Here is a 25,753-nt window from a genome sequence, read left to right on the forward strand (position 1 = left end):
TACAGCACTGCTCCCATTCCCATTCCCGTTCCCATTCCCGTTCCCATTCCCATTTCCCATTCCCAATCCCATTTCCTATTCCCGTTCCCATTCCCACTCCCATTTCCCATTCCCATTCCCATTTCCCATTCCCATTCTCATTTCCCATTCCCATTCCCAATCCCATTCCCATTTCTCATTCCCATTCCCAATCCCATTCCCGTTCCCATTCCCAATCCCATTCCCATTTCCACTCCCATTTCCCATTTCCCATTTCCCATTCCCATTCCCATTCCCATTCCCATTTCCACTCCCATTTCCCATTTCCCATTTCCCATTTCCCATTTCCCATTTCCCATTATTTCCCATTTCCCATTCCCATTTCCCAATCCCGTTCCCATTTCCCATTCCCGGCCCTGCCCGCGCTGCCGCCGGCCGGACTCTCGCCTGTCCCCTAGCGGGCAGAACCGGCGCTGCAGCGGCACCGCTCGGCGCCCGGCACCGGGACCGGGAGCGGAATCGGGACCGGGATCGGGACAGGAACTCGGACCTGAATCAGGGTCGAGGTCGGGGTTAAGGGAAGCCGCCGTCCTAAGAGCTTCCGTCATGGTGTCACCGCGCAGCCCCCAGCCCGCGCTGCAGCCCCCGCTGGGACCGAGACTTCTCTCTGCTCCCGGCCCCGCGCACCGGAGCTCGCACAGAAAGGACCTTTCTCCCGTTTGCACCGGGCAAGTGTAAAGCGGAGCAAAATCACGGCAGGGAGTGGCGTGGGACCCTCTGCACCCCCCGCCCCCGGTTCCTGCAGCTCGGGGTCACCCCACTCCCCGAGCCCCGGGAGCCCCGAGCCGGCTGCGGGGCGCCGGGAGCCCGCACCGGGCTGAGAACGGGACGGGTACAAAGCACAGGGACCCCGTACTGAGATTCAAAGAGATCTGTTTGCAAACGGGACTGTGAAAGGGACCGGGAGTGCGAGCGGGAGTTCGAAGAACCAGAGTTCCAACCGGGCTGCGAACGGGACCGAGCTGTAAATCTCCGGGAGCGCAAACCGGGATGGGGACGGGATCTGCCTGTGCACCCCCGGGAGTGCGAACCGGGATGGGACCGGGACCGCGCGGCGCAGCAGCGGGAGCGCGAACGGGGCTGCGAACGGGACGGGGCTGCCAAGCACCCGGAGCCCCAACCGGGCTGCGAACGGGACCAGGCAAGCGAGCCCCAGGAACGCGAACGGGGCTGCGAACGGGAGCGGTGCGCGCAGCCCCGAGCCCGGCGGGGGGCGCGGGCCGGGCCGGGCGCGGAGCCGGGCGCTGACTCAGCCGCCGCCGCCCCGGGCCGTGACGCGCCGAGGGGCGGTCGCTGCCGGCTCCATATAACGCGGCGGCCGCCGTGCAGAGCTCACACCGACCCTTCCTGAGAGGGAAGAGGGGCTGAGCAGCCGGGCAGGCAGAGCCTTCCTCCTCCTCCTCGTCTCCTTCTCGGCGCAAGCTGCACTTTTGCCGGCGTCAATGAAACTGGCAGCGATGATCAAGAAGATGTGTCCCAGCGAGGCCGAGCTGAGCATCCCCGCCAAGAACTGCTACCGCATGGTCATCCTGGGCTCCTCCAAGGTGGGCAAGACGGCCATCGTCTCGCGCTTCCTCACCGGCCGCTTCGAGGAGCAGTACACGCCCACCATCGAGGACTTCCACCGCAAGTTCTACAGCATCCGTGGTGAGGTGTACCAGCTCGACATCCTGGACACGTCGGGCAACCACCCCTTCCCAGCCATGCGCCGCCTCTCCATCCTCACAGGTACTTGTCAGGAGGTCCCTCTGGCAGATTCCTGCTCAGTTTGGGGATGGTTTTGCAGTCCTGGGAGGAGGGAGGTACAATTTTGTGTGTTCAAGTGGTTGGGCAGCTCTTCGTGGTGCTGCCTGGTCCTTCTTTCTCCAAGCCTGTATTTGGCTTAGGAATGGGTCTCTCTGCATCCCCATCCCTGCAACCATCTCACGTTCCCTCTTTGTCCTCAGGAGACGTTTTCATCCTCGTGTTCAGCCTGGACAACCGAGACTCCTTTGAGGAGGTGCAGCGCCTGAAGCAGCAAATCCTGGAGACCAAGTCGTGCCTGAAGAACAAAACCAAGGAGAACATCGAGGTGCCCCTGGTCATCTGCGGCAACAAGGGCGACCGGGACTTTTACCGGGAGGTGCAGCCCCGGGAGATTGAGCAGCTGGTGGGAGGGGACCCCAAAAAATGTGCCTACTTCGAGATCTCAGCCAAGAGGAACAGCAGCCTGGACCAGATGTTCCAGGCGCTCTTCGCCATGGCCAAGCTGCCCAGCGAGATGAGCCCCGACCTGCACCGCAAGGTCTCGGTCCAGTACTGCGACATCCTGCACAAGAAGGCGCTGAAAGGCAAAAAGCTGCTGAAGGAGGGCGGCCGGGGCGGCACGGAGGAGGCGTACGGCATCGTGGCCCCCTTCGCCCGGCGGCCCAGCGTGCACAGCGACCTCATGTACATCCGGGAGAAAGCCATCGGCGGCGGGCACGGCAAGGAGAAGGATCGCTGCGTGATCAGCTAGGAGCCCCCGCTAGCCACGGGAAAGAAGGAAGGAAGGAAAGGAGGGGGGAAAGATGCTCGTTTCCGAATTGACTTTGGGCAGATGCCCAGCCGGGCAGAGAGGGCGTCGCCTCTCCCCCAGCCTCCCTCCTCCCGCTTTCATCATCTCCCTCCCCGGGGGCGCATTTTGGGAGCGAGGGATGCGAAGGGGGAGGTTTCGGAGGGCAGGAGGGGATGTCACTGGGAACAGCCTCCTCCTCTGGGCAGAGAGACAGGGAAAGGATGAGCTGCTGGGCAGCCAGGTGGGAGGGTGAGTGTGGAGGGCACAGACCTTGGTGTTCCTTTCCCTCCCAAACCACCCAGCCTCAGGCACTGCCTTCGCGAGGGAGGGCAGGGGCCTGGTCAGCATCTGCCTGGAGCTTTGGGGTTGGTTCTTGGTTGTTTTTTTTTTTTCCAACTTGAGAAGCTGTGCACGGACTCTGGCTCTGTGTTGTGTGTTCATCTGTGTCTGCAAAACACATGCAGAAGACACTCCAAACCTGTTGCAAAGACATTGCAGAGTTACAGCCCCGATGGACCAAAAAACTGACTCTTGTTTACATTTGTCTTGTTTGATTTGCAAGATTTGGGGAGGGTGGGGGGAGCAGGAAGGGTTTTACAAAATAAAATAATAGGCACTTTATGTAGGTATTGTTTGTCATTGACATGAACAAAAAAAAAATCTTCAAGTGTTTCTACCGTGGGTGAAACTTGATGTTTTATTTTTTCTACAAATTAATAAAATCTTTTTAAAAATTACACTCTGTGGGTTTGCCTTTGCTTCCTTGCCCTATCCCATAGCGAATCCTGCTCAACAAAAGGCCTGAGCTCCGAGGTGACAAAACCAGCCTGTCACTGCAGCCCTGTATTGCCCCATTTTCTCCGACTCCCAGAGCAAAGGTTCCCGCCTCTGCAAGCCTCTGCAAGCCGCCGGGTTTTGCCACACAGGGTAACGAGGGGCCAGGCAGGGAGTTGCTCACTGCCAGGGGTCACTGAGCCAGCACTCTTTCCTCACTCCTCTACGCCGAGAGTGACGGTGCTGCCAGCCCCACGACACACCAGGCATGGCATGTCACTGCCTGCAGTCACCCAGCAGACTGACATCACTCTCTCCCAAAGAGCTGATTGTGTTTCATGCTCCTTGCCGATTAACTAAGCACACTTTAATGATGTCAACACAGACTTATTCATTGGCACCCCAGCTGGGATATTGTTTTTACTCTGCAATATGAGTAAAGGAAGTACTTTGCTCGAAAGGTCACCTTTACATCTGATGGTTTTTAATCTCTTCCCAATAACAAGTTGCAGTAATCATTGCTAGAAGTGAAAGGGAAACAGGAGCACTTTTCAAAGAAAGCTCATTTTCAACCTCTGCTTCCCCCTCACGCAGCAGCACAAATTTGTGTTTAGTACATATTAATGGCAAAAAAAATCATATTGAAGCCACAAAACAACGGTGGGGGAGTGAGGCTGCAAAGGAAACCATCTCAAAGCAAACCCTCTCAGTTTCACTTGAAACTTGGATTCAAGTTTACAGAGTTAACTTGCTCCTGAGCTAAGTGCCAGACATTTCTTTGGCAACAAGTTGTTTCTTCCAGCTCTGCCTATGCCTGATTTCACAGGAACAGCAACTGGCAAAAGAATGGAAAACATCGTCCAGGCATGAGACACAGGAATTTATTGAGCTGAGACAGGCAATAGCTGATGGAAAGGCAATTTCAGTAATAAAAAAATGTGTACATTGTGCTTTGTTTATCTCAGTGTTCTGCTTTACTCAGAGTTTACTCACTGGCACCTTCCCAAAGAAAGTGCTAGTACAGTATCTCAGTGGGGACAGAGTAAATCTCTGAGCTACAGGTGAGTTGCAGCCATCCCACTGAGCAGAATTACCTGTTCCAGCTGCTCAAATGTTTGTGGTTGTGGGAAGCCCCTGGATGTGGAACTTACCTGTCCTGTTGAGCCTGACTTTATATGGAATAACTAAAAGTTTTTATCATTTATGCCCTTTGTTTTGATTCTTGCCCTTCCTCTGTTTTATGAGGGAAAGACATTGGAGCTGGGCCCAGGATCCCATGTGCTGCCAACATCCTGCCCCTGCTCCGCCCACATCCACTCAGTGAACACACAAGAAGGGCAGTTTGGAACTTATAAATCTTTATTTGACTCATCTCAGACACAACCACCAATTGTTTAAAAAGAGAAATACAGAAGTAACTGAAGTAATCATTCCTCTTCCAACACACAGGGAATGGAAAGTGTACCAGAGACTCTTTTCCAGGGGCAGGGCCAAACAGTTCATGCTTCCCTCTTATGTTCCCTTTTGATGTTTGGCCATTTTTAAATAAAAAAAAAAATTGCAGAAATGCCCCTTTTTTCACCAGCAGGTACTTTGACCCTTAGTGAGGAGAAAGCAAAATGTCTCCTGCTTGTTTAAATGTAAAAAAGAAGAACCCCACCCTGATAGAAAACAGGAGATGGGATATATATAAGTGCACAGTCCAGCAGCTGATCAAGGGAGGGTGCTGCTGCCATCCTCCCAGGAGAGCACACGGTGTCCTGGCCCAGTGTCACACACCCATGGTCCACACAAGGCACAACGTCACAGCCCTGTAACCACAAAACCTAAAGAAAGAAATGTCAACTTCCGCCACCCTGTTCAGCCTGCACAGGAGGTATCTCAGACCCAGAGAGTGGAGCTGTGTCTTTCCTACTCCTTGGGGATTTCAAACATGCAAAGGCTCTTGTACTTCTGCAGCAGCTCGTTCTTGGTCCGGACCTGCTCCCGCAGGTTCTGCAGCTGCTGCTGCTGCTGCTCTGGGCTCACCCCGATGCCAGGCATGGAGCTGATCAGTTTCCTCATCTCCTGGAACTTGTTCTTGAGCTCATTCAGTACCTGGTGAACATCCTGGCTGTCCTTGTCCATGCTGCAGAGGAGAGAAAATCAAGACACTGTGAATTCTCTTATTGAAAACGCTGCAATTTCCAATGCAACCAGGGTTTAAATTGGAATTCACTGGGAAAATTGCTCTTGGTATCTAGGTACACACTCCTGATTCATCTATCCCAATAAAATGACACAGATTGATATAGACTGGGTAGCTATGGGGCAACCTGGTATCCTGCAAATTTCCAGCACACAATCCAGTCACCTCAGGATGCATTAATCAGGTTAGGAGCTGCTCTGTAGCTTTCAAACATCACCCTGGAGCAAGCTAAATTCTCCCTCTGAACTCCTGTACCTCTCTTTGGGGAAGGTAAGATTGCATATGTGTTGTGTGTAGTCACCTGGAAAAAAAGATCTCAGTCTCACCTGTGACCTGTTGCTGCTATAATACAAAAAAATCAATGCAGCCAAACAGCTCAACAGCAGAAAACAGAAACTGTTCCCCAAAGTGTCAGAGAGTGTCCAAAGGCAGAGAAAATGGTACTTGGGAGCTTTAAAATGAGTCTCTGGGGATTAATACTTAATAAAAAGAGAAGCGGGGGGGTTTTTTTGGGTTGGTTTGGGGTGTTTTTTTTAAGAGCAGCAGAACTGGCTCTGCAGCCAGCTCTGTGCTTTTCAAGGCTCAGTGTTGTCTGAGGCAGCGTCTGCCCTTGAACCCTCATTAGTATCTGACTCAGCTTTGTTAGCACCAGCAAGAAGTTTTACTGATTCCAGGCAAAAGCAAGTCCCTGCTTCCAGGCTGCCTGTTAACAGGGAGAGCAGGATTCTAATGGTCTTTGAAAAACTGGGAGCCTGTTCAATAGCCAGACCTAAAAATAAATCTGCTTGGCATGACCAGGGCAGAGAGGTGCTCGATTATAACTTTGGGGAATCGTGACATGGCTGAGAGCAAAACTTTTAAGCAGATGGCGGCCGCTTGTTTCAAAAGCCTGTTGGAACAAAATATTCATTATTCCCTTCTAAATAAAACTGCAGCTGGTACTATAATGTCTCCCCATTATGCAGGCACTCAGGGCCAGGTTGGCAGTGGAAAAATACAGAAACAGACACACAACCAACCCCATGGCACATCTGGGGAAGGAAGGGGTGACGCTGCCTTTCATCCATCACAGCTGCAGGCTGGCTTTGACAGGGATGTCCTCCCCACATCCCATCTCCTTCCCCACTCAAAGAGAACTGACAGCTGCCTGTTGCCTGGTTTATCCAAAGGGGTAAATATTTCAGGGTTGGTGGGGTTGTTTCTTCCTGATGGGTAGTTTTCAAGCCACCAAAGCAATTCGTGGAGAGGTAGGAGTGAGAAGGTGTGGGAAGAGCCTGCAGCTGCCTGCACTAGCACAGGATTCAACACAGCCTGTGCTGATACACTGGGCACAAAACCTGCCCTCAGGCACAGTGTCCTTCACCACACCAGCACAACCCACCATTGGTAGAGCCACACAGAGGGACCTCAGCAGTGATGCCGCTGACTGTACAAGGCTGAAAACATCAGCAGACTCTGTTTAGGAAAACTTTCTCCAGACCCAAACAACAGGAAGCAGCACCCATCCTTGAATGTCAGCAAATTTACGCGATACATCCTCACTCCGGAGCACAGAGTCACCTTGGAGATGTGTCCTCACAGCTGAGTCAGTGTCAGAACAGCAGGGCTGGGCTCTGCCACTCGAGGCAATGTTAGAGGACAGCCCGTTTGCCATCTGTCAGGGACAGGAGGCACAGCATCCCACCGCTGGCCACCCTGGTGCCACCTTTCTGCCACACTGTTGGCTCGGGCCGCCCAGGAAACGCCACACACAAAGCCAAGGGAGGTAGCTGGGCAGCAGGAGTGGGTGGCTCGGTGGGACAGGGCACAAGATATCCCTGGGACTGTCATCTGTGAGTCACTACAACCTGATCAGTGACACATCACAGCCTGGGAGGTCTCAGCCCGTGGCTACTGCCCACTCTGGTGATGTACAGGCACACACCTGGCAGGGGATTTAGCCTCACTCTGTGGTCTGCACAGATCAGAGAGAATCAAGGTCAGGGGGGAACTGGATGGCCTACAGCTAGCACAGTGGGGAGACTGAGTGAAATTACAGTGTTTGTGTTCTCATGCCCATTCTGGACTGGTGTGTCTGCCCATTCTGGACTGGGCTGCTTGGGCTGCAGAACTCCTCAATGAATGCACAGGGAGAGGGCAGGAAGAAAGCAATTCATGCTTCCCATGCCCACTGCCTCACCCTGCCCAGGTGAGAGCACAGAGCCTGCCTGGATGGATTTCCATGGCTGAGACATCCCCTTTCTGGGAATTCAGATGAGCATCTCTGGAGGGGTTATCCTGGCCCAGAAACACATCAGTTCTCAGGACTCTTGTACCAGCACCTTTCACCTGTACAGTGCTTATCTTGAGCTGGGAAAAGAACAGTGTATGTCCCACCGAGGAAGCCATCCCCCTTTTTACAACTTCCCAGAAATGGGCTGCATGCCTGACGCACTGCCTGCGCTTCCTGAGGCTGTTATCAGCAAAGAGTAGAGTTCTCTGGAGCAATAACCCAGCGGACACACAGTGCTCCTGCGCTGGGGTTAGTGGTGGGGCAGTGTACCTGGGCCATGGGAGCACCTGCACTGCTCAGGTGACCCTGACACCACCCAGGTAGGACTCAGAGTGCAGATGTGCTTGAGGCTGCACCAGCTCCCTCCAACACTTTTCCCAGGAACTCCAGCTGAGATAAAAAGGGCAAAGGAGATGCTGGGAAGGTGGAGAGCATCACTAGAACGGTGACTCCCTTGCCCTACTACTTCTTCAGGGCATCCTGGGGAAGTGAGGCTGGGAGAGCATCACTTCAGGGAGGATCCAACAGCTCAGCTTCCTGTTCAAGGCACTGTGAGGATGCTAAGGATGAAAAAACAACTTAGAGGAAACCCCATTGCCCTGCTCGCCATCCAGAGCATCCTGGCGATGCCGGGAGCCGGGTGAGCATCACTAGAGGGGGCATCCCACTGCCTCACTCCCTATCCAGGGCATCCCCGCGGATGCTATGACTGGGACAACATCACCGGCGAGGGCCCCTTAGCCCCGCTCCTCACGCAGGCCCCCGAGAGCTCCGGTGTGAGGCAGCACCGTCCGAGCGGTGCGGCTGTGGCAGGGCCGCGGCTCCCGGCGGGGCGGGGGGCGGCGGTGGCCGTGCCCGCCGTTACCATTTGATGATGTCGTGGACGAGCGGCAGGAAGGAGAACTCCTCCTGCGCGGGCGGCAGCGGCGGCGGCTTCTGCTCGGCGGGCGGCTCCGGCGGCGGCTGCTCCTCAGCGGCGCGGCCCGCGGGCCCGGACGCCATGGCGGGCCCGGCAGTGACGGAGCGGGGCGGGCCCGGCCTGGCTCCGCCTCACGGCAGCGGAGCCGCCACCGCGGCGCTCACGGAGCTGGAGCCGGGCCGGGCGGCGGTCGGGGTTGGGGAGTGGGGCTGTGCCCTGTATCCGCACTGTGATCCCGCTGGGACCCCAGAGATCGCCCTGAAACCTCCAGTGATTCCCCCCTAAAGGCCTCCACAGTAATCCTGCCTGTGCACCAGTGATCCCCCTGCACCGCGCCAGTGATTCCCCTGAGATCCTCAGCGATTCCCCAGAGACCCTCAGTGATCCCTCCTGAAACCTCCAGTGATCCCCCAGAGACCCGCAGTGATCCCCCTGAAACTTGCAGTGATCCCCCCGAAACGCCCAGTGATAACCCTCTAAGTGCCTTCACAGTGATCCCGCCTGTGTCCCAGTGATCCCCCTGAGATCCCTCAGTGATCATCCCTGTGCCCCCCTATTGCTTCCCCCTACACCCCCCAGTGATTCTCCTGCACCCCTCAGTGATCCCCCTGCGATCCCCAGGGATCCCCCCATTATTATGCCCCCACAATGATCCCACCTCCCACCCGAGCCCCACACAGGAGCTGGGGGATTGGAGGAAGGAGAGATTGTGGAATCCTGCACCCCAAGGCAGGGTGAGGAGAAGGGGTGCCAGGAACCATCCAGGTGTCCCAGGAGCCGTTCAGGGACCACTCGAACCACCCAGAGGTCCCAGGAACCATCCAGGCATCCCAGGAACCACACAGCAGTCCCAGGAGCTACCTGTGGGCTGGCTGTGCCTCCCAGCCCCTCAGCATATTTGGATTGGTGTCCCAAGTCTCTATACATCCCTCTCTTTCAAGCCAAATCTGAGGGGGAAATTGCATTATTCTGTGTAAATAACCACAGCAGAGTTTTGCTGTCTCTTATATCCCAGCTTTTCAACGTATTTTTTTATTTGGAGTCCTCAGTTTGACTTTAATGCAAATGGGGATGATATAGGCTGAATGATGGGGATGTGATCCTTGAAATGCCTTAAGGACAGATGTTTATGTGGGACCAGACTTTCTGCTCAAGGGAGGAAGCATGGCCAGCATCAGTTGGAGGGAAAGCAAGCTGGAGTGTTGGATGAGAGCCTGGGCTGGAGACTGGAGGAATCTGGAGGAAGAACAGAAGTGTGATGTCAGGACTGGGACTCCTGTGAAAGGGAGAAGAAGGGGGAGAAGGCTGAGAGAGCTGGGGGTACTCAGCCTGGAGAAGAGAAGGCTCTGGGGAGACCTCAGAGCCCCTTCCACTGCCTAAAGGGGCTCCAAGAGAGCTGGAGAGGAACGACAAGGGGGAACGGCTTCCATTCCAGAGGGCAGAGTTACCTGGGATATTGGGAAGGAATTCTTCCCTCTGAGGGTGAGGCCCTGGCACAGGTTGTCCAGAGAAGCTGTGGCTGCCCCATCCCTGAAAGTGTCCAAAACCAGGCTGAACAAAGTTTGAAGAAAGTTGGTCTAGCAGAAGGTGGCCCATGGCAGCGGATTGGAAGTAGGTGATCTTTAAAGTCCTTTCCAACGCAAACCATTCTGGGATTCTGTGAAGAAATGGAGCTCTGGTGTGACTGACCTGCAGGGGAAGAGGTGGCTCGGGATGGTGAGTGGTCAAGGCTGGGAGAGGGAGAGTGATGCCCCTCTGCACCAAGCAGTCTTAATTTGCTTCAGTGAAGTGCTGCCCTTGTGTTCAAACCTGTGTACCCACACAAAGCACCACAGCATGGATAATACCAGCCACAGTTGAGAGAGCTTTTTTTCCTGGTTTGGCTTAGACAAAATGCATTATTTAATTTTTCATTTGAAATAGGCCTCCCTGCTCAATGGTTATAGGCTGAGGAAGACTGGGAAGGCAATTTTCTTTTTTAAACCAATTTCTTTCTGAAAACAAACAGAGGCTATTTATACATCTAATGAGAATGCTGGCAACCATTTAAATGGGGGGTATTGGCTGTTTGTTCTAAATATAGCAGATGCAATCGCTCACTTTGTTCCTACTGTCAGGAATAGATCCTGGTTCAGTAACTGATGCTGGAATGTGCAAAGGAGCCTGGGGGAGCCCAGGTTCCGCTGAGCAGATCCCTGTGGGAAGGCTGGTGGTATTTATGGCCCTTGACTGAGCCAAGCAGGAGGCACAGGATGCTGTGTCCTTCAGATGGGGCTGAATGGTTCATTTCTGCCTCTTTTAAAGGGCTGTTTCTAAAGCAGGAGTTGATTCAGGCTCTGTGGGGGACACTTCCCTCTGTACTGTGCTGGTTTTAATTCTCCCCTAGGCTTTCTGGAGGAGGGCAGCAATAATTGCTGTGTTGCTGGATGCCTGCCTCTGATGTTTGAGTCAGGCCGTTGTTCCAGCAGGTGACAACATGCAGATACCATTCAGTACCTAAAGTGCTGTCAATCAGCATTTCTTTTTGCCTTTCCATTTCTATTTGCAGTCTCATGTTCCCAAAGAGCTGGAACACAGCTTTACCTCGGTGGTGTGTCCCTGCCTCTTTCCTTCTCTTCCTTGTGAGAACAGCTCCTCCAGCTGCCCCAGGTGACCTATCTCTGTCCTTTGGGGCTTGTCATGTCTTGTGGCAAGTCCAGGGGACAGCAAAGGTGTTTCACAGTTTTCATTCTAGATTTTTTCGCCCGCTATCAGTTCCTCAGCAGAAAGGTTTGAATGGGCAACCTGTGAAAACACCATGTGAGGCAGCTAAAGCAGGAACAAAGGCACTTAGTGATGAATGAAATGAATAATTTCCCCCTGGATTTGGTAATAAACCTGAAGTGCAAATGATCGACCTGTTCCTTGATTTAATTGTGGCTCTTTGTGCAATTCATTTGCTGGACAGGCAGTGTCTGAAATGTGTGAATGTTTCCAAACCATCTGATTTTCTGTGTACATTCATTGCTCACCCAGACATTTCATTAACCCATTATCCTAAAACCCAGCTGATCAAATAATCCGTATCCAGAGTATCTTTTGTTATTGCCTGTTTCTTTATGGTACCAATGTTATTCTTTCTTGTCCTGTCATTTCTGTACAGATTGTACCTCTTGTCCTCTTCCAAAGGGAACTTTTGAGGTATTTACCACCAGTTATTTAATTCAGCACCAGGTGACTCTGTGCCTTTCACTATTTCCTTACAATGACTTGATGTTTTTTATATTGATGGTCTGACATTTCACTGGGCTCCACTTCTTGCTGTTGGACCATCTGGAGCTTGTTGTGCTGTTGCCACCAGCTCTGTTATCGTGCTTTACTATGTGGCTATCACCAGGTTGAACTTTATCTCTTCCTCCTGCTACTGCACTGCACCATCAGATGAATTTTCTGTTTCAGTCTTGCTAAGCTGCCGTGGCAGGATAGTCTGCATTGCTCAGTCAGGGAGGTGTTGTGGCCACCTGGGAGGGGGTGATAGGAATGAGAAGTTACAGCTCCATCCCTTGGCTGTGGTCAGGGCACCTTTTTGTTAGGTCATGGCTGTGATCCTGCAACTGCTCAGGTTTGTGGCTAAGATCTCCCTAATTTTGACCAGATGTGAATTTGGTCTTGGGCTCTGCCCTGTCTTGACTCTTGGGATCATTTCAGGCCCTGGTGTCTCAGTCTTCTCACGGGGGTGCTGATGGGAGTGGCAGGTCATAAGCCAAGCTTCATCCTTTGAAACCATGTTTTACCAGAGGGGTTTAGGCCCTGGAGGTCTGGCTGCCCCAAACACTCAGCCTTGCACTCCCACATGCTCCCAGAGCTGCTTGTGCCCTGGATGCCATTGAGATTTAAGATCTAAAGAAGCAGCACCAAATACATCCACATCATCCCAATGCCTCCTGGAGTCACTGGTGCTGGGGAAACTGGGCTGCCATGGGAGGAGGGTCATCATCCCCTAACCCAGGAGATGCCACCCTCAAGGAAAGCCCAGCATGCAGGACAGAGCCTGGGGTAAGAGGTGGCACAGGAGGCTTGGCCAGGCTGCCTGTAGCAGCAGGTTGGGTGTCACTGCAGGGCATTGGCCTGGCCATGCAGGCCAGTGCCTCAGGAGGTGAATGGGGATGATTCAAGGCCACAGGGAGTGTGCAGTGACCTCCCCATGTTCTCCAATGCCACCCCACTGCTGACCAAACACGGAGGCCGGCCCAGGCCACCCCAGGGGAGGCACCCTGGCCATTTCGTGGGCAGAGGGAGCACAGAGGACTTCTTGCACAAGATCAGCTACGCAGAAACATGGATCGAGGAAAACACGCAGGCAGAGCGGCCGCAGCCTGGCCCAGCTCCAGCTGCAGGTGGCTCTGGAGCTCACTGTCTCCTTTGGGCAGCTCTGTGTCTCTGCAACACCCCAGAGTGCTGAGCCCTGGGAGCCACCACTCCCTGCAGAATCATCCCACAGCCAGGCTTGAACACTCCAAGTGTTTTCCACTCAGGGCAAAGGGGAAAAAGTCACCTTGCAGGAGCAAGAGAGGAACTTGGAGTGTGAATTTGGGGTGTCCCTGAGGAAACCTATGCCTGCAGAGAGAAGTGCCCTTGTTACCACTGGGCAAAAGCAGCCCTGGATCCCTGCTGGCTCCTGCTGCAGTGTGGTGAGTCAGCAACGTCCCTGCCATTATTTAGAAATAATGAGTGAGGCTCTGAACACGTGCGGCCAAAAACATGAGGCAGCAACAGTTTCACTCTCAATATGCAATCGTGGCCTTGAAGCAATGCTGCAAGAGCCTGCACTGAAGGGCAAGGCTCAGCCCGAGCAAGGATTTCTCTCCTGAGCTCCTGGATGCATACCCAGCATGTTGGGAAGGTGTTGGAGTGGGACAGCACATATATGTGCATCCCTGTGCACACATATCCATGTGTGTTTGTGCATTCCTGGGTGCATCCCTGGGCGCATCCTTGTGCTCTTGTGTCCCTATGCTTGTGCGTACATGGATCCCATGCATCCATTGTGCCCTGGGATCCATGGATGCCCTGCACAAGGACACTGTGGGTGTCACAGAGCACAGATAAATTTACCTGGATGCACATAGTAGACACTCACTAATGGGGTCACATTAAGGACATTTAATGAAATCCTAGCTCCCTTTCTTGGAGTCAGTTCTTATTCTTCTAAAGTGGGTCAGGCTTTGTTTGTGTGTTTGTCAGGGTCCCTTCAAGTGTGGCAGAAAAGGCCATTACCTGATGCTGGAGCCCTTGAAAATATTTCTCTTGGGTTACTTAACACAGGGGGAGAGGAAATGAGCTTTGTTCAGACTTCATTTTGGCACCACAGAAAAAGCATCTGGTTAAGATTTTAGCCCATCCTTCACTTGAATTGCAAACAACATTTTGCTATAATTGGCCTAATTACTGAAATGAGACAAAATTTATATGGGCTTTGCAAGATCAGTCAGGTGTCTTCAAAGAATAATTTTACGTGGTAGAGCAGTGGGTTTCTGGGGCAGCACTTGCACCGTGGGAGACGTATCTTGGCAGGTGGAAAAGTCTCCTTCCAGCTCCAGTGAGAAACCATTTAATCCTTCTCCTGACCTGGGGAATGGTGCATCTCTGCAGGGCCATGGCAAGAGCAATGTTTTGCTGAGCCTTTCTCCTCCTGACCCTGGGCTTTGTGAGCCCTGGGCATCCCCAGGGTGCTGCCATCCCCTCCCTGGAGTAGCCTGTCCCCCTCCTCAGCCACACCAGCAGCTCCCACCCAGTTCTGGTGCTGGCACCCATGGGTGGCTTGTCATGGTCACATGTCCCTGGCCCCAAGGATCCCTGTTTGCCAAAGGCTTAATGTTTAGCTGCTAATAAACAAGGCATATCTGGGAGGTTCTGATGACCAGGGAGCTAAACTTTCCTGGGAAGTTTGCTGACTCTTGTGGCACAAATAAGGTCAGGATGTGGTGACATTTTTGTCTCAGATAAAGTTTTAGAAGTTTACCAGAGCAGGCTCCAGCTCCTACTCCTCACTCCTGTGCATTCCTTCAGTTGGTGATCCAATGCTCAGCCGTGTCCCATCCTGCCCAAAAGCTTTCTCTCCATCCTGGCTGCATGCTGATTTATCCAACGAGGAGTTGTTTTATTGGGGTTGGATTGGTTTGGGGATTTGGCTCTAAGCAGCTGCAGGGGAATCAAAATAAGGTTTTCAGACAATGTCAAGGGGGAAAAGAAAAACCCTCCTTGTTGCTCTGACTTGAGAAATGAGTGAATTTGTCCTTCCTGCCTTTACCCCATGGACATTTCTCAGCGAAAAGCCTGATTTTTTTCCCCAAAAGAATACACCCTAAAGCCGAGCTCAGCAGCTACTGCCCATCTTAGTGACCACTGTGTGACCATGGCTCAATCCAGCCTGGAGCCAGGTTTTGCCATTTTCTACTTTGTGGATTAGCTGAGCCCATCCCGGCTTCTCTCATGGGGGCATCCAGCAGAGAGGAGGCTGGAGAATCACTCAAAGCATTTCAATCCCTACCACCATCCTCTTACCCCAGTGTGGCTCAGCTAATCCATCATTGATCCAGATGCAAACAAATGTCATTAGAGAGGGACATTTGGCATTCAGGTAAACACTGACCCATCCTTGCCCTCACTCCCATGCAAAACCAGCCCACCTGGCACTGCAGGAAGCTCTTGGGATGCTCCATGCCCTCCATGGCAATGGCAGCTGCTGGAAGGTGGGCACTGCATCTCTCCCTCCCAGGGATTACAGCAGGGCCTGGCTGCCGGCCGGCCCGTTCCGGCATCTCTCAGCAACTGCAGAGGTAATTGCCATAAGTCTAATTGTTCCTGCTGGATAACGAGGATTTTGCATCATCATCCCCAGCTGCCGAGAGCATCATCTGCGTTGCTATTTCAGGGCTGGAAAGCAGCTCCTCTGAGGCAGGAAAGGCCAAACCAGGCTGGATCTGGGCACCTGAAGCAGAGTCCACACGCTGAGGGTCCTCTGACCACAGAGCTGGTTTGCCAGGCTGTTTTGTTACTGTGCAGTTGCTGCTCAGAGTGTGATGAGCTGTGTGTGTTCTGGTGGTGTCCCTGGTTTTGGGCAATGCCATTGCAGGCAGCAGGGTTTGTCACAGCCTCCCCATGCTGTTCCTTCAGGCAGAGCTGCTCCATGCTGCCAGGACATGCGGCCGGCCGGGACCGCAGCGAGTGTCACCCTCTCCCCCCACGCGATGGGCTGGATGAAGCAGCCACGTGGCAGGAACCCCTGACTGGGCATTGATTTCTCCTCCACCAACAAGCACTCTGCAAGATCCAAGGATCCACCACCTCAGATCAGGGCTGCTCAAGTGCACGAGGCTGGCTTGGCAGCAGGGATGGCATTTGAACAAGGCAGGAGCGTGGTGCTTCTCTCCCTGTACCCCATCTGGCACCTGGAATGGCTGCTGGTAATTGCTCCGTGCTGCAGGATGTATTGAGCAGCCAGCTGTGGCATTCCCACTCTGCTCATGCTCACAAACATGTGGGTTTGAGGCAGCGTCAGCAGAGGCTGTGCATCCCATCCATCCCATCCCACAGCTCCCAGCTCAGCCCTGCTCTCTGCACCTCACTTGCTCTTTCCCTTCTTCTCCACAAACCAGCTGCAGACAACTGTCGAGTGCAAACCGTGTTCTCAGAGCAGCACCCCTTGAATTAACCCTCCTGCCTTGGTGGCTGGAAGGGGTTTGAGGACATCCATGTGGCATAAAAATGTCAGGCAAAAGGGTTTGGCTGCCAGGTTGTCACTTTTGCCCCTCGTGTGTGTAATACACAAGCCCCTAGAAATGAGTTTGCAAAAGATAGCGCTGAGTTTGCCTTGGGAAGGGGTGGTTTGGGGTTTGAGATAAGAGTCCTACAAGCTGGCTGGGAAAGGAAAGAGAGGAAAAAATGCGTCAGGGCAAGAAAGGGGAGAGATAAGTGACGCATCTGGGCTGGGAGCATGAAGCCAATGGCCTTCCTGGCACCATGGGGCAGCCTTGGTTGGAGCTGGTCCTGTGGCAAAGCCTGCTTGCTGGCCAGAGGCTTTGGGAGGCTTGGGAGCCCTCTGCCAAAACTGCAGAGAGCAGGGAGGGGCAGCCCCAGCCAGGGACCCACTCTGGCTCCTAAGGGCTGTGTGGGGAACGGGTGATGGGGATGATGCCCCCCAAATTCAGGCACCTGCACCCCACTCTCTGCTCCATTTCCTGCCAGTGCTGCCATCCTGGGGCACAGGATGTGGTCTGCACCAGGGCATGGGTTAGATGTTGATTTTTCACCTTTGGGGAAACCCTGACTGTCGTACCAGCTCGAGCTTTTGAGGCTGGGGTAGGTTTTGTACCAAAACCCCCTCTGCTGCTGCCCAGAGGGGGATTTGGGTGGCCAAGATTATCCAAAGCAGTGTCTTCGGGAGCCAGCTGGGCGCTCGTGGCCGATTTTGTACGTTGTCTCCTAATTGCAGTTCTTCATGTTCTCTCAATGCAAAAGGCGCAGTCAGCTGGAGGACGGGAAGTGCGGGGATCCGGCAGCAGTCGGGAGCTGCTGGCGAGGGGGCGGCTCCCGCTTTAGCAGGATCCCTTCTCCCCCACCGAACCAGCTGCTGGCATTTCTCCTGCCACCATCTCCGTCCTCCTCCCGTGGTGCCACATCCGCTCAGGCATCCTGGCAGGAAAGCCGGGAGAGCTGGCAGCAGCTCCCCGTCCTCATCCCAGCGCCGCCGCACCCCTGCGAGCACACAAACACTTCTCTTCTGCCAGCTCCCTATTTGCAGCACTGTATATACAGTATAATCCACCCACGGGCTATCCAGCCTGTACTTGGCTGGGAAGGACAGAACATCCTTGTGATTCAAAAGGTCAAAATGAATGTCAATACATTGTGAGCAGGAATGCCAAATTCGCCTTGGGGACACGGGCTGCTCATAGGGACCCAGCCATTGGGTGTGCTGCTCCCTAACAGCAGGCATGGGGTGCCCCAAAAGCCTCTGCTTGCTGCAGGGTCAAGCAGGGCAACTATCCCTGAGAATAAGAACTCCTTGGTGTGCTAACAGCTTTGTCTGTTCAACCCACAGGTCCTGTACCCTCTTTCCACCTCTGGATAGTGAAGGGGTGAGCAGATTGTGTTGCCCCTACACGACATCCTCCCTGTCTCTTCCAGTTTCTGGCTCTAAAGCCCAAAACTCTGCCTCCTCCACAGGGCTCTGGTGCAGAATTTTCTTCCCAGAGCTCGGGTGTGGTTGAAGTCCATGGGCAAAACACAGCTGTTTGCTCTGACATCCGGAAGGCAGCAAATCCCAGTGAGCACCAGAGCGGGAGAAACCACCCCTCCTCCTCCTCCCAGATGGAGTGAAACTGCTGTCATTTCAAGCCAGGCTGGAGTGGAGGAAGCTCAGCTGGAGCGGATGGCTGGGATTGATTTCCAAGTGACAGAGGCACTCGCGTGTCCCTTGAGCTGCCGGCCCTGTGCCTAACGATTTTCCCTGTTAATAATCTCCACTGAGCAGCAGCGGTGCAGGCACAGGGCACGGGGATGAGCGGGATCATTCAGAGCCTGATGTGGCAATGGCAGGTCCATGCTGTTCTCCCTGACATATGGATCCTTTCCATTCCTCCCCAACCCATCCCAGCAGGAGCACTGCCCGCAGAGCCCTCGATGCCAGCAGCAGCAGCCCCCATATTGATGGCCCTATTTAATGAAAACAAAGTCTCAGGGCTTGGGGAATTTGGAAGTGAATTAGGAAACCCCTTCACAGTGGAAGGGAAACTCCCAGGAGCTGATGGTGTTTTGCAGGAGAGGTTTGAAGGCTTTGGATCTGTGCTGAGTGCAGGGGTTCCATAGTGTGTCCTCCTGGCTACAGCATTCCCAGCAACAGAACTGTGGAATGGCCTGGATTAGAAAGGATGTTAAAAGTCATCCAGTTCCACCCCCTGCCATGGGCAGGGACACCTTTCACTATCCTAGGTTGCTCCAAGCCCCATCCAACCTGGCTTTGGACACTTCCAGGGATGGGGCAGCCACAGCTTCTCTGGACAGCCTGGGCCAGGGCCTCATTACCTTCACAGGGAGGAATTTCTTCCCAATATCCCATCTAACCCTGCCCTCTGGCAGTGGGAAGCCATTCCCCCTTGTCCTGTCACTCCATGCCCTTATGCAAAGTCCCTCTCCAGCTCTCTTGGAGCCTCTTTAGGCACTGGAAGGGATTCTAAAGTCTCCCTGTCACCTTCTGTTCTCCAGGCTGAACACTCCCAGCTCTCTCTCCTCCCCAGCTGTCCCCACAGCAGAGCTGCTCCAGCCCCTGGAGCATCTTTGTGGCCTTCTCTGGACCTGCTCCAGCAGCTCCACGTCTTTCTTCCCCTCTCTCTCCTGACACAGTGTGAGGAGCAGGAACAAGAACATGAACTAGGGTGCAAGATTCTCCAAACACAGACTTCTGGGGACACCCCAGCTGTCACCATCCCAGCGTTGCCAGCGAGGAGCTGTGTCCAGGAGGAGCAGTGGGACACTTCTGTCCCTGCTGGAGTCGAGGTCGGGGCAGGCGACGGGAGCTGGCAGTGCTGCCCAGCCTGGCAGGGCTCTCATGGCCCCGACCTTTCTGGCTTTGAAAACAGGATGGGAACAAGACGCACTTTTGTTTTCAGTTTGGGAGCTGGAACGGGACCTTCAGGCTGTTCCTGGGATGTTACAGCCTCCGGGCTGTGGTGGGGGTGGGGACCAAGCTCTGACACCCCAAACAACCTTATTGCTCCTTTGCATCTGTTCCGTTGTGTCCTTTCATCAGCAGATCCCAAAGCTGTCCCTGTCCTCTCCCACAGCCAGGCTGGCTGGGGAAGCTCCCCTGGGAGCACAGGCAGGGATGAGCAGCTCTCAGTCAGCCTTCAGCTGGAAACCCCCCTGGCTCTCACCACGTGCTCGTGTGCTGGGGAGCCCAGGGAGGTCAGGGAGTTTGTGGTGCTGCTCCATGAAAAATGTGACTGTTGCCCTGGGTGGCACAGGGCACTCAACTAGAAAACCAGCACATACGGATTCCAGGTGCCTGCACCTTATCTCACCTCTAAAACCCCTTGGTGGCCACCAAGGAGCTGCTGGCAGTGACCAGATGTGGGGCACAAGGCTGGGGACAGGAGGGCAGGGGGCAGCTGGGGCCTGCAGCAAGGCCATGCTTATGCTCACAAAATGGAGGAAAATGGGATTGAATCCCCCATCCCACCATGAGCAGGTCCTTACTCAGGGACCAGGGGACTCTGAGTCACAGAAACTAGGGACAATGTGCCCCTGCACCAAAATCAGGAAGGGCTCTGGGCAGTCTCTCCCTGCACAGGGCTGGCAGTGGTTCACTGCTCAATATATCAGCCATGAGGTGGGCACCCTCCTCATCTGCTGTGAGTATTTTGTTCCTCTGGTGTGGACAGAGATTTCTAGAAGAAAAAGTGAATCACTACAACCCCTGATAGCAGGAGGGGATCTGGCACTTTGTTGTCACCCACCACCTGCCCTGGGACAACCCCAAGGACAAAAAACTCGGTCTCTCTGCTTCCTGGCCCTGCTCCTTATCAACCTCCCACACCCACAAATGGAGAAATAATCTGCCTGGTTCCCGTGGAAGAGATTGTGAGTGGCCAGTGATGAGAAATCACATGGGTCCTGCCACGTGCAGGTACACAGAGGCTCCTGTAGCATTTCCCAGAAAATCCTTGGATTGTGCCAGTAACTCTCATGAGCCACTTTTGCTTGCCCTCCATGGTTTTCTGCCCCTTTTGTGTGCTGAGATCCCATTCAATCTCTTCACTGACAAATTCATTCCACCTTTTGCAGTCTTGGGCTTCCTGTGACAGTTGTCACAGCAGGGAAACAGGTTTTTATTTAGAGAAAATCAAGATTCCCACAAAATTGCTGCTGTGGGGATCTCAGGAGTTTACTAGGAAAACTAAACACGATCTCAACTGTGTGTACCATGGAAAGCCAGGGTGAGGCTGTTTGTGTGTTCTGTGGTGTTTGGCCCAAAATCTCCCCAAATTCTTCTCCTGGCTGAACCTAACCAAGGCTGAGTGAAGACAGGTCCCCACAGGTCATGAGCTTCTATGGGGCTGGGAACATTGGGGTTTGCAAAGCACACAGCTGGAAAAGGGACGCCCAGGGCAGCTCCATCCCTGTCCCCTTTGGCCACAGTCCCTCTGCAGGGCAGGAATACCCAGCATTTCCCTGAACCCCCAAACACAACATATTCCTGCCCTGTGTCCCCATTGCCCTGCTCAGCTCCTTTTCCTTGTGCTGACATGAGGATTCATGCAGAAGTCAGGTCAGGGACCAAATTCAGCTGGGAGCGTATGCCCTGCCAAAGGTTTGTGCCCCGAGTTGTCCCTGCACGGGTCTGGCTGGACCGGTGCCGCCCCAAGGTGCTGCAGTGCCAGCACCCTCTGCTCCAGGGTCTTGTTTGTGCCTCTGGGTGATATTGTCCCTGTGAAAAACATGATCCTTGTTTTTGCTGCCTCAGGGCTGAACTGCTGCCCTCCCCAGGGACGGGTCCCTGAGTGCTGGCAGGGATTTACAGCCTGCCATGATTTATGGTGGAAGTGGAGCGGGACAGAGCTGTCACAGCCAGCACCAAAGGAGCCCCGGCACTAGTCCAGCATGACCTTACCTGGCCATGCAGGACAAAGCTCTGAGGTCAGAGAAGTGTCCCCTGAGGACAGTGGTGGCATCCACAGGACAGGTGACAGCCTGCATGTGTTCAGTCACCCGTTCCCCTCGTGGAAAAAAACAGACGTGAGAATTTAAAATGCAAATCTTTGGCTTTAGTTCAGAAGTTTGCTCATCTGCCACATCCAGGAGGGACATGGCAGGAGCTGGCACTGCCATGGGGTACAGCAGGTGACCCAAAGACAAAGCAAGTCATGCGGAGTGGCAGCAGATGTGGTGTTGGACTCAGGGAAGTCGCTCAGCAATGACACAAAGCAGAGGAGCTGTGGAAATACAGGGCTCCCGAGTAACTGGGATCTGGGACACCCCTGGCCCTCAGGCATCTCTTCTCCTTACACCACCACTCTCCTCTGCAGGGAGGGGAGAGGGCAAAGCCAGCCCCAAGTGCCAACTCCAAATCCCAGCCACTTCTCATTCCTCGACTGTCACTGCTCCCTTCCCATCCAGCTCCTCCTCATCCATGCAGGGCTGCGATGCAGACAATTAAATACATTCAATTCAGCATCTTGTCCTCTGCAGAGTGTTGAAATCCAACCCTGGGTTCTCCCAGCCTGTCTCTGCCCTCCTCCTCCCCTCCTGGGTGAGAGGTCTGTGGTTGCCCAGACCTGTTTACTAACCAGGAATTTTTCCCCTCGAGCTGTTTCTTTATTTTCACTGCAAAGCGATAGAGAACTACCTTGACCGAGAGCAGGTGAAAGCCCAGCACTGATGCCTGCACCAGTTCAGACCAGCAAGGAGCTGGGCATTCTCCTGGGGGGTGGGATCGATGAAGGGACACTGAGAGGTCCCTGCAGTGGGATCAGGTGTGCAGATTTGGGGTCTGCCATGAGCTGGGGGACACTGAAGTGGTGGGACTAGTGGGGTCACACCGAAGCCAGCACTGCCTGGGGGAATGCTGGGGATCCCTTTCCTCTGGGGATCCCAGGTGGGTTCTGGGGCTGTCAGGATGGAGCTGTCCCCCTTCTAAACCTGGGACAGGATCACCAGCATCCCTCCTGGGCAATTTGAGACAGTGGCTGGCCTTCCAGACAAAGAGCCTTTGGTGATGAAATGCCTCTTGAGCAGCTCCATACCAGACTGACAACCAGCCCGTTCTGAGGTCACGCTCTTCCAGCTGGGTTGCCACCAGCCAGTGAGTTATTGCAAGGGGAAAGAGAGGATTTAGCCTTTGTTTTGTTTATCTTTGCTGCAAAAAGCTGGATGTCTCTCCCCAGCCCTGAGCATGGATCTGAGGCTGTGAGCCTCACCCTACTCCCTCCATGGCCCCCATGCATCCCTCAGTGCCCTGCTCCTGCAAGGTCCCCACTGCCAGCCCAGTGTGTGTGAGCTCCTGGGAAGTCCCTGCACAATCTTCCAACACATTCCCCACTCACCAGAGTTTGGGCAGACCCTGGATCATCCCCATTTTGGGTCCTCCCCAGGCTGGCTTTGCTGCCCAGCCGTGCTGTGCAGAGGAATGGCAAACAGTTCCAGCACACAAGGGCTGTGCCAGCCCCGTCCCAGCCATGGGCTCTGGGAAATACCCCGTGAGCCCGCAGGGTTGTACTAGCAGGAGTGATACCGATCCCTGTGGCTGATAACAGCCTTCCATGGCTCTTAGCCAGGCTCTCTGGGAGAGGTGAAGCAGTTCAGCCTCCCACAGCCCTAAGGAGAGGAAAGGCAGGTGCAAACAGCTAAAAATTAGTTTGGGGAGAGGCAGGGCCATGCTGTGCCAAGCCCTGCTGCGTTCACAGTGGGTATCAAAGGTGGTGTCGCGCCCCAGGAGAGCCCCTTTCGTGCCACATACCCCCCACCAACACTTTCCAACTCCTGTGCTCATTTTCACCCAAATTACACTGGAGGTAGAAGTCAAAAGGCAATTTCTATGCGCATCAGGAGAATTGCTGATGGAGGATGGAGAGGCGAGACAGCCCCTGCTGAGAAAAACGCTGCAGCGTGAGCCCAGCCCTCCTCCAGCCACCCGAGCAGCCGCCTGGAGGCCAAACTTCCTGGGAAATCTGGTTTCCTTGGGCTGGCCACTCATGGCGTGGCTGGGTTTGTTTTGTTCTGGGCTTGAGATACCGGTGGGATGAAAAAAATGCTTTGTAAGTGTTGAATTAAAAGGATGATGCAAAAGCTGCAGGGTGCTTTGGCTGGGAAACGTGAGCGGCTCGCAGTCGGCCCCGACGGGGCTCGGGCTGTTTGGAGAACATGGGGTTTCTGTGATTAGGCTGCTCATATGACTCAATATATAACCACCAGTTACACACTAGATTTAATCTTGGGTCAAAAGTCATGGATAATTCAAACCACGCAGAAAATGTTGATCGCCTGCTTGCCCGAGCTGCTTTTCTCTGCAATTCTTTGTTTGGGCTAAACAACCTCTGCAAAGCGAATGCAGCCTGGCTCAGGGCAAGAGTGGAGCCTGTCCTGGCTGGAGTAATCCCTGTTCTCACTCCAGGAGCTGTCTGCTCTGCCTGCATCCCACATCCAACTTTCTGAATCTCATTTCATCTCATGCATTTGCTGTGGGGAAAAATAAGGATGATTCATGCCCTAAACTTCCCATTGGAGGCATCCCATCAGTCCTCAGCCAAGTCATCTCACTGTTTGGACAGTGAGGGTGCCTTCCTCACCCTGAGGGAGCAAGGTTGGTAATGCTGCCTGCCATGTTGCTGTAGTAAGTTGGAAACCTGGCTCCCTGCATTCTGTATTTCATTTGGTTCCTCTCAGGGACTGCCCCAGTTTCTTGGTTTGGACAGTTTCTTTCCCAACCAAGTAACAAAAAACACTCTGATATCTGAAAGATGCCAGTGGGGATGGTTAGGAATGTTCTGCCTGGTTGGGTTTAATGAGCAAAGGATTCCCAAGCAGGGTCTTGGAAACATTGATCAGGTCAAAGATCTGTGCCTGGGTTGGTGAGGGGCTGGAACTGGAACAGCCCAGAGCAGCTGTGGCTGCCCCATCCCTGGGAGTGTCCAAGACCAGGTTGGACAGGGCTTGGAGCCACCTGGGATAGTGGAAATTGTCCCTCCCATGGAAGGGGACTAGAACCCCATGTCCTTCTCCAACCCAGGCCATTCCATGATTCCACCATCTTGAGCTCTGAGGTTTGAGTGTGTCTGTGGGGGGAGTTTGCTGCTCCGTGCACCCGTGAGCAGATGGTTGTCCTTTCCCTGCTTTCCAGAGGAGCATCCCTGATTTCTGGTGAGTTGCTTCTTTGCTAAAAGCTTCACTGGGCAGGAAGGGGAGAAGCCATCCTCCAGCCTTGCAGAACACTGCCTTGCAGGATGGTTGTTTGTAGGGACTGCAGCGTCCCTTCTGCAGACACCAGTGCTCGGTTATTGCACAGGGACAAGGGCCTGTCGTGGAGCATGGCTGAGCTCATCCATCACTGCACTCCTCTGCTCCTCTGTCTCCTCTCAGGTCATTAGGAAGGATGAGTGATCCCTCCCTTCCCCTACAAAACCCTTTGCCATGCAGTGACAGAGAAGGATGCGCAGAGCCCTTAAGAGCACAGAAAAGCTTTTCCCTGTGGGAACACGAAGGAGGCAGGGAAGCAACATCCAGTCCATTTTGCAATCAGGAGGGGCATTGAAACAACCACCTCACCCAGGGCTGGGCAGGGTGATGCTAAACCCCATCTCTGGGCAGAACCTCCTCCTGCCCTCACCATGGAGCTGCAGAGTTTTACCAAAAGCCAGAGGGTTTTACCAACAAACCAGGGATCTGAGCCTGGGGTAGAGCCAACCACAGCCTGAGAGGGCTGATTCCTCTCCCCACACATCTGCACAGGAAAGAGGCAAAGCCCTTGGGGATGAGGAGAGAAAGCACTGGAACAGGCATAAACAGCTTAGTAATAATACTAATGATAGCAGTTAGCACGTCGGCAGCGGTTGCAGCGCAGAGCTCTGTACAAACATTAATTAGTGCAGGCAGACAATTCAGTGATATGGTTCCCATTTTGCCAACTACCATGGGCAGAGAACCGACCATCTGCTTAAATCCTCTTTAATTTAATCCCAGTGCCTTCATAGGAAAATCCTGAGCCCATTTCAGCCTCAAATGAAACTGCCCAGGAAGGGAGGGACCCTTCAGACTCTCCTGGATGCCACCAAGGGATGTTTGAAGGGTGTTGGTGGCTGTGGGCTGGGCCTGGAGGTGGAAAACACACGGTGGCTGTTTTCTGTGTCAATAAATACACGTGGTGTAGCCAGACAACTGGTGGTTTTCCTTCAGACACGTGTTGCTGGAGTCTTTGGGGTTTTCCAGTTGGAGATGTTGAGTTGGTTTGGGCTATTCTCATCCTTTGCTGCCCTGCCTGTGGTAGTTTTTATG

At 53.8% G+C, this 25,753-nt stretch overlaps 2 protein-coding genes across 3 annotated transcripts; one reads left to right on the forward strand and one right to left on the reverse strand.

The window, feature by feature from the left end:
• The first annotated feature begins 1,387 nt into the window (after positions 1–1,387).
• Positions 1,388–3,169, forward strand: RASD1 (ras related dexamethasone induced 1). Of its 2 annotated transcripts, none has more exons than XM_030958202.1 (2): positions 1,388–1,767; positions 1,986–3,169. In XM_030958202.1, exons 1-2 carry the CDS (start codon positions 1,482–1,484, stop codon positions 2,534–2,536), a joined length of 837 nt encoding a protein of 278 aa, XP_030814062.1. In that variant the 5' UTR covers positions 1,388–1,481; the 3' UTR covers positions 2,537–3,169. The 2 variants fall into 2 exon arrangements, with proteins under 2 accessions (XP_030814062.1, XP_030814063.1); XM_030958203.1 differs by having other exon boundaries at positions 1,393–1,767; positions 2,057–2,326.
• Positions 3,170–4,690: 1,521 nt separating this feature from the next.
• On the reverse strand, positions 4,691–8,823 carry MED9 (mediator complex subunit 9). The gene is made up of 2 exons (XM_030958019.1): positions 8,675–8,823; positions 4,691–5,477 (listed from the first exon to the last, which is right to left on the reverse strand). The coding sequence occupies exons 1-2, from the start codon at positions 8,809–8,811 to the stop codon at positions 5,261–5,263; spliced, it is 354 nt and encodes a 117-aa protein (XP_030813879.1). The 5' UTR covers positions 8,812–8,823; the 3' UTR covers positions 4,691–5,260.
• Between the last annotated feature and the right edge of the window lie 16,930 nt (positions 8,824–25,753).

This window comes from Camarhynchus parvulus, chromosome 14, assembly GCF_901933205.1.
Source record: "Camarhynchus parvulus chromosome 14, STF_HiC, whole genome shotgun sequence".
NCBI classification, from domain to species: Eukaryota; Metazoa; Chordata; class Aves; order Passeriformes; family Thraupidae; genus Camarhynchus; species Camarhynchus parvulus.

Coding starts and splice junctions, on each gene's coding strand:
- MED9 (XM_030958019.1), bottom strand. CDS start 8,811: ATGGCGTCCGGGCCCGCGGGCCGCGCCGCTGAGGAGCAGCCGCCGCCG. Junction 5,478..8,674: donor GTCCACGACATCATCAAATG/GTAACGGCGGGC, acceptor TCTCCTCTGCAG/CATGGACAAGGACAGCCAGG.
- RASD1 (XM_030958202.1), top strand. CDS start 1,482: ATGAAACTGGCAGCGATGATCAAGAAGATGTGTCCCAGCGAGGCCGAG. Junction 1,768..1,985: donor CCGCCTCTCCATCCTCACAG/GTACTTGTCAGG, acceptor CTTTGTCCTCAG/GAGACGTTTTCATCCTCGTG.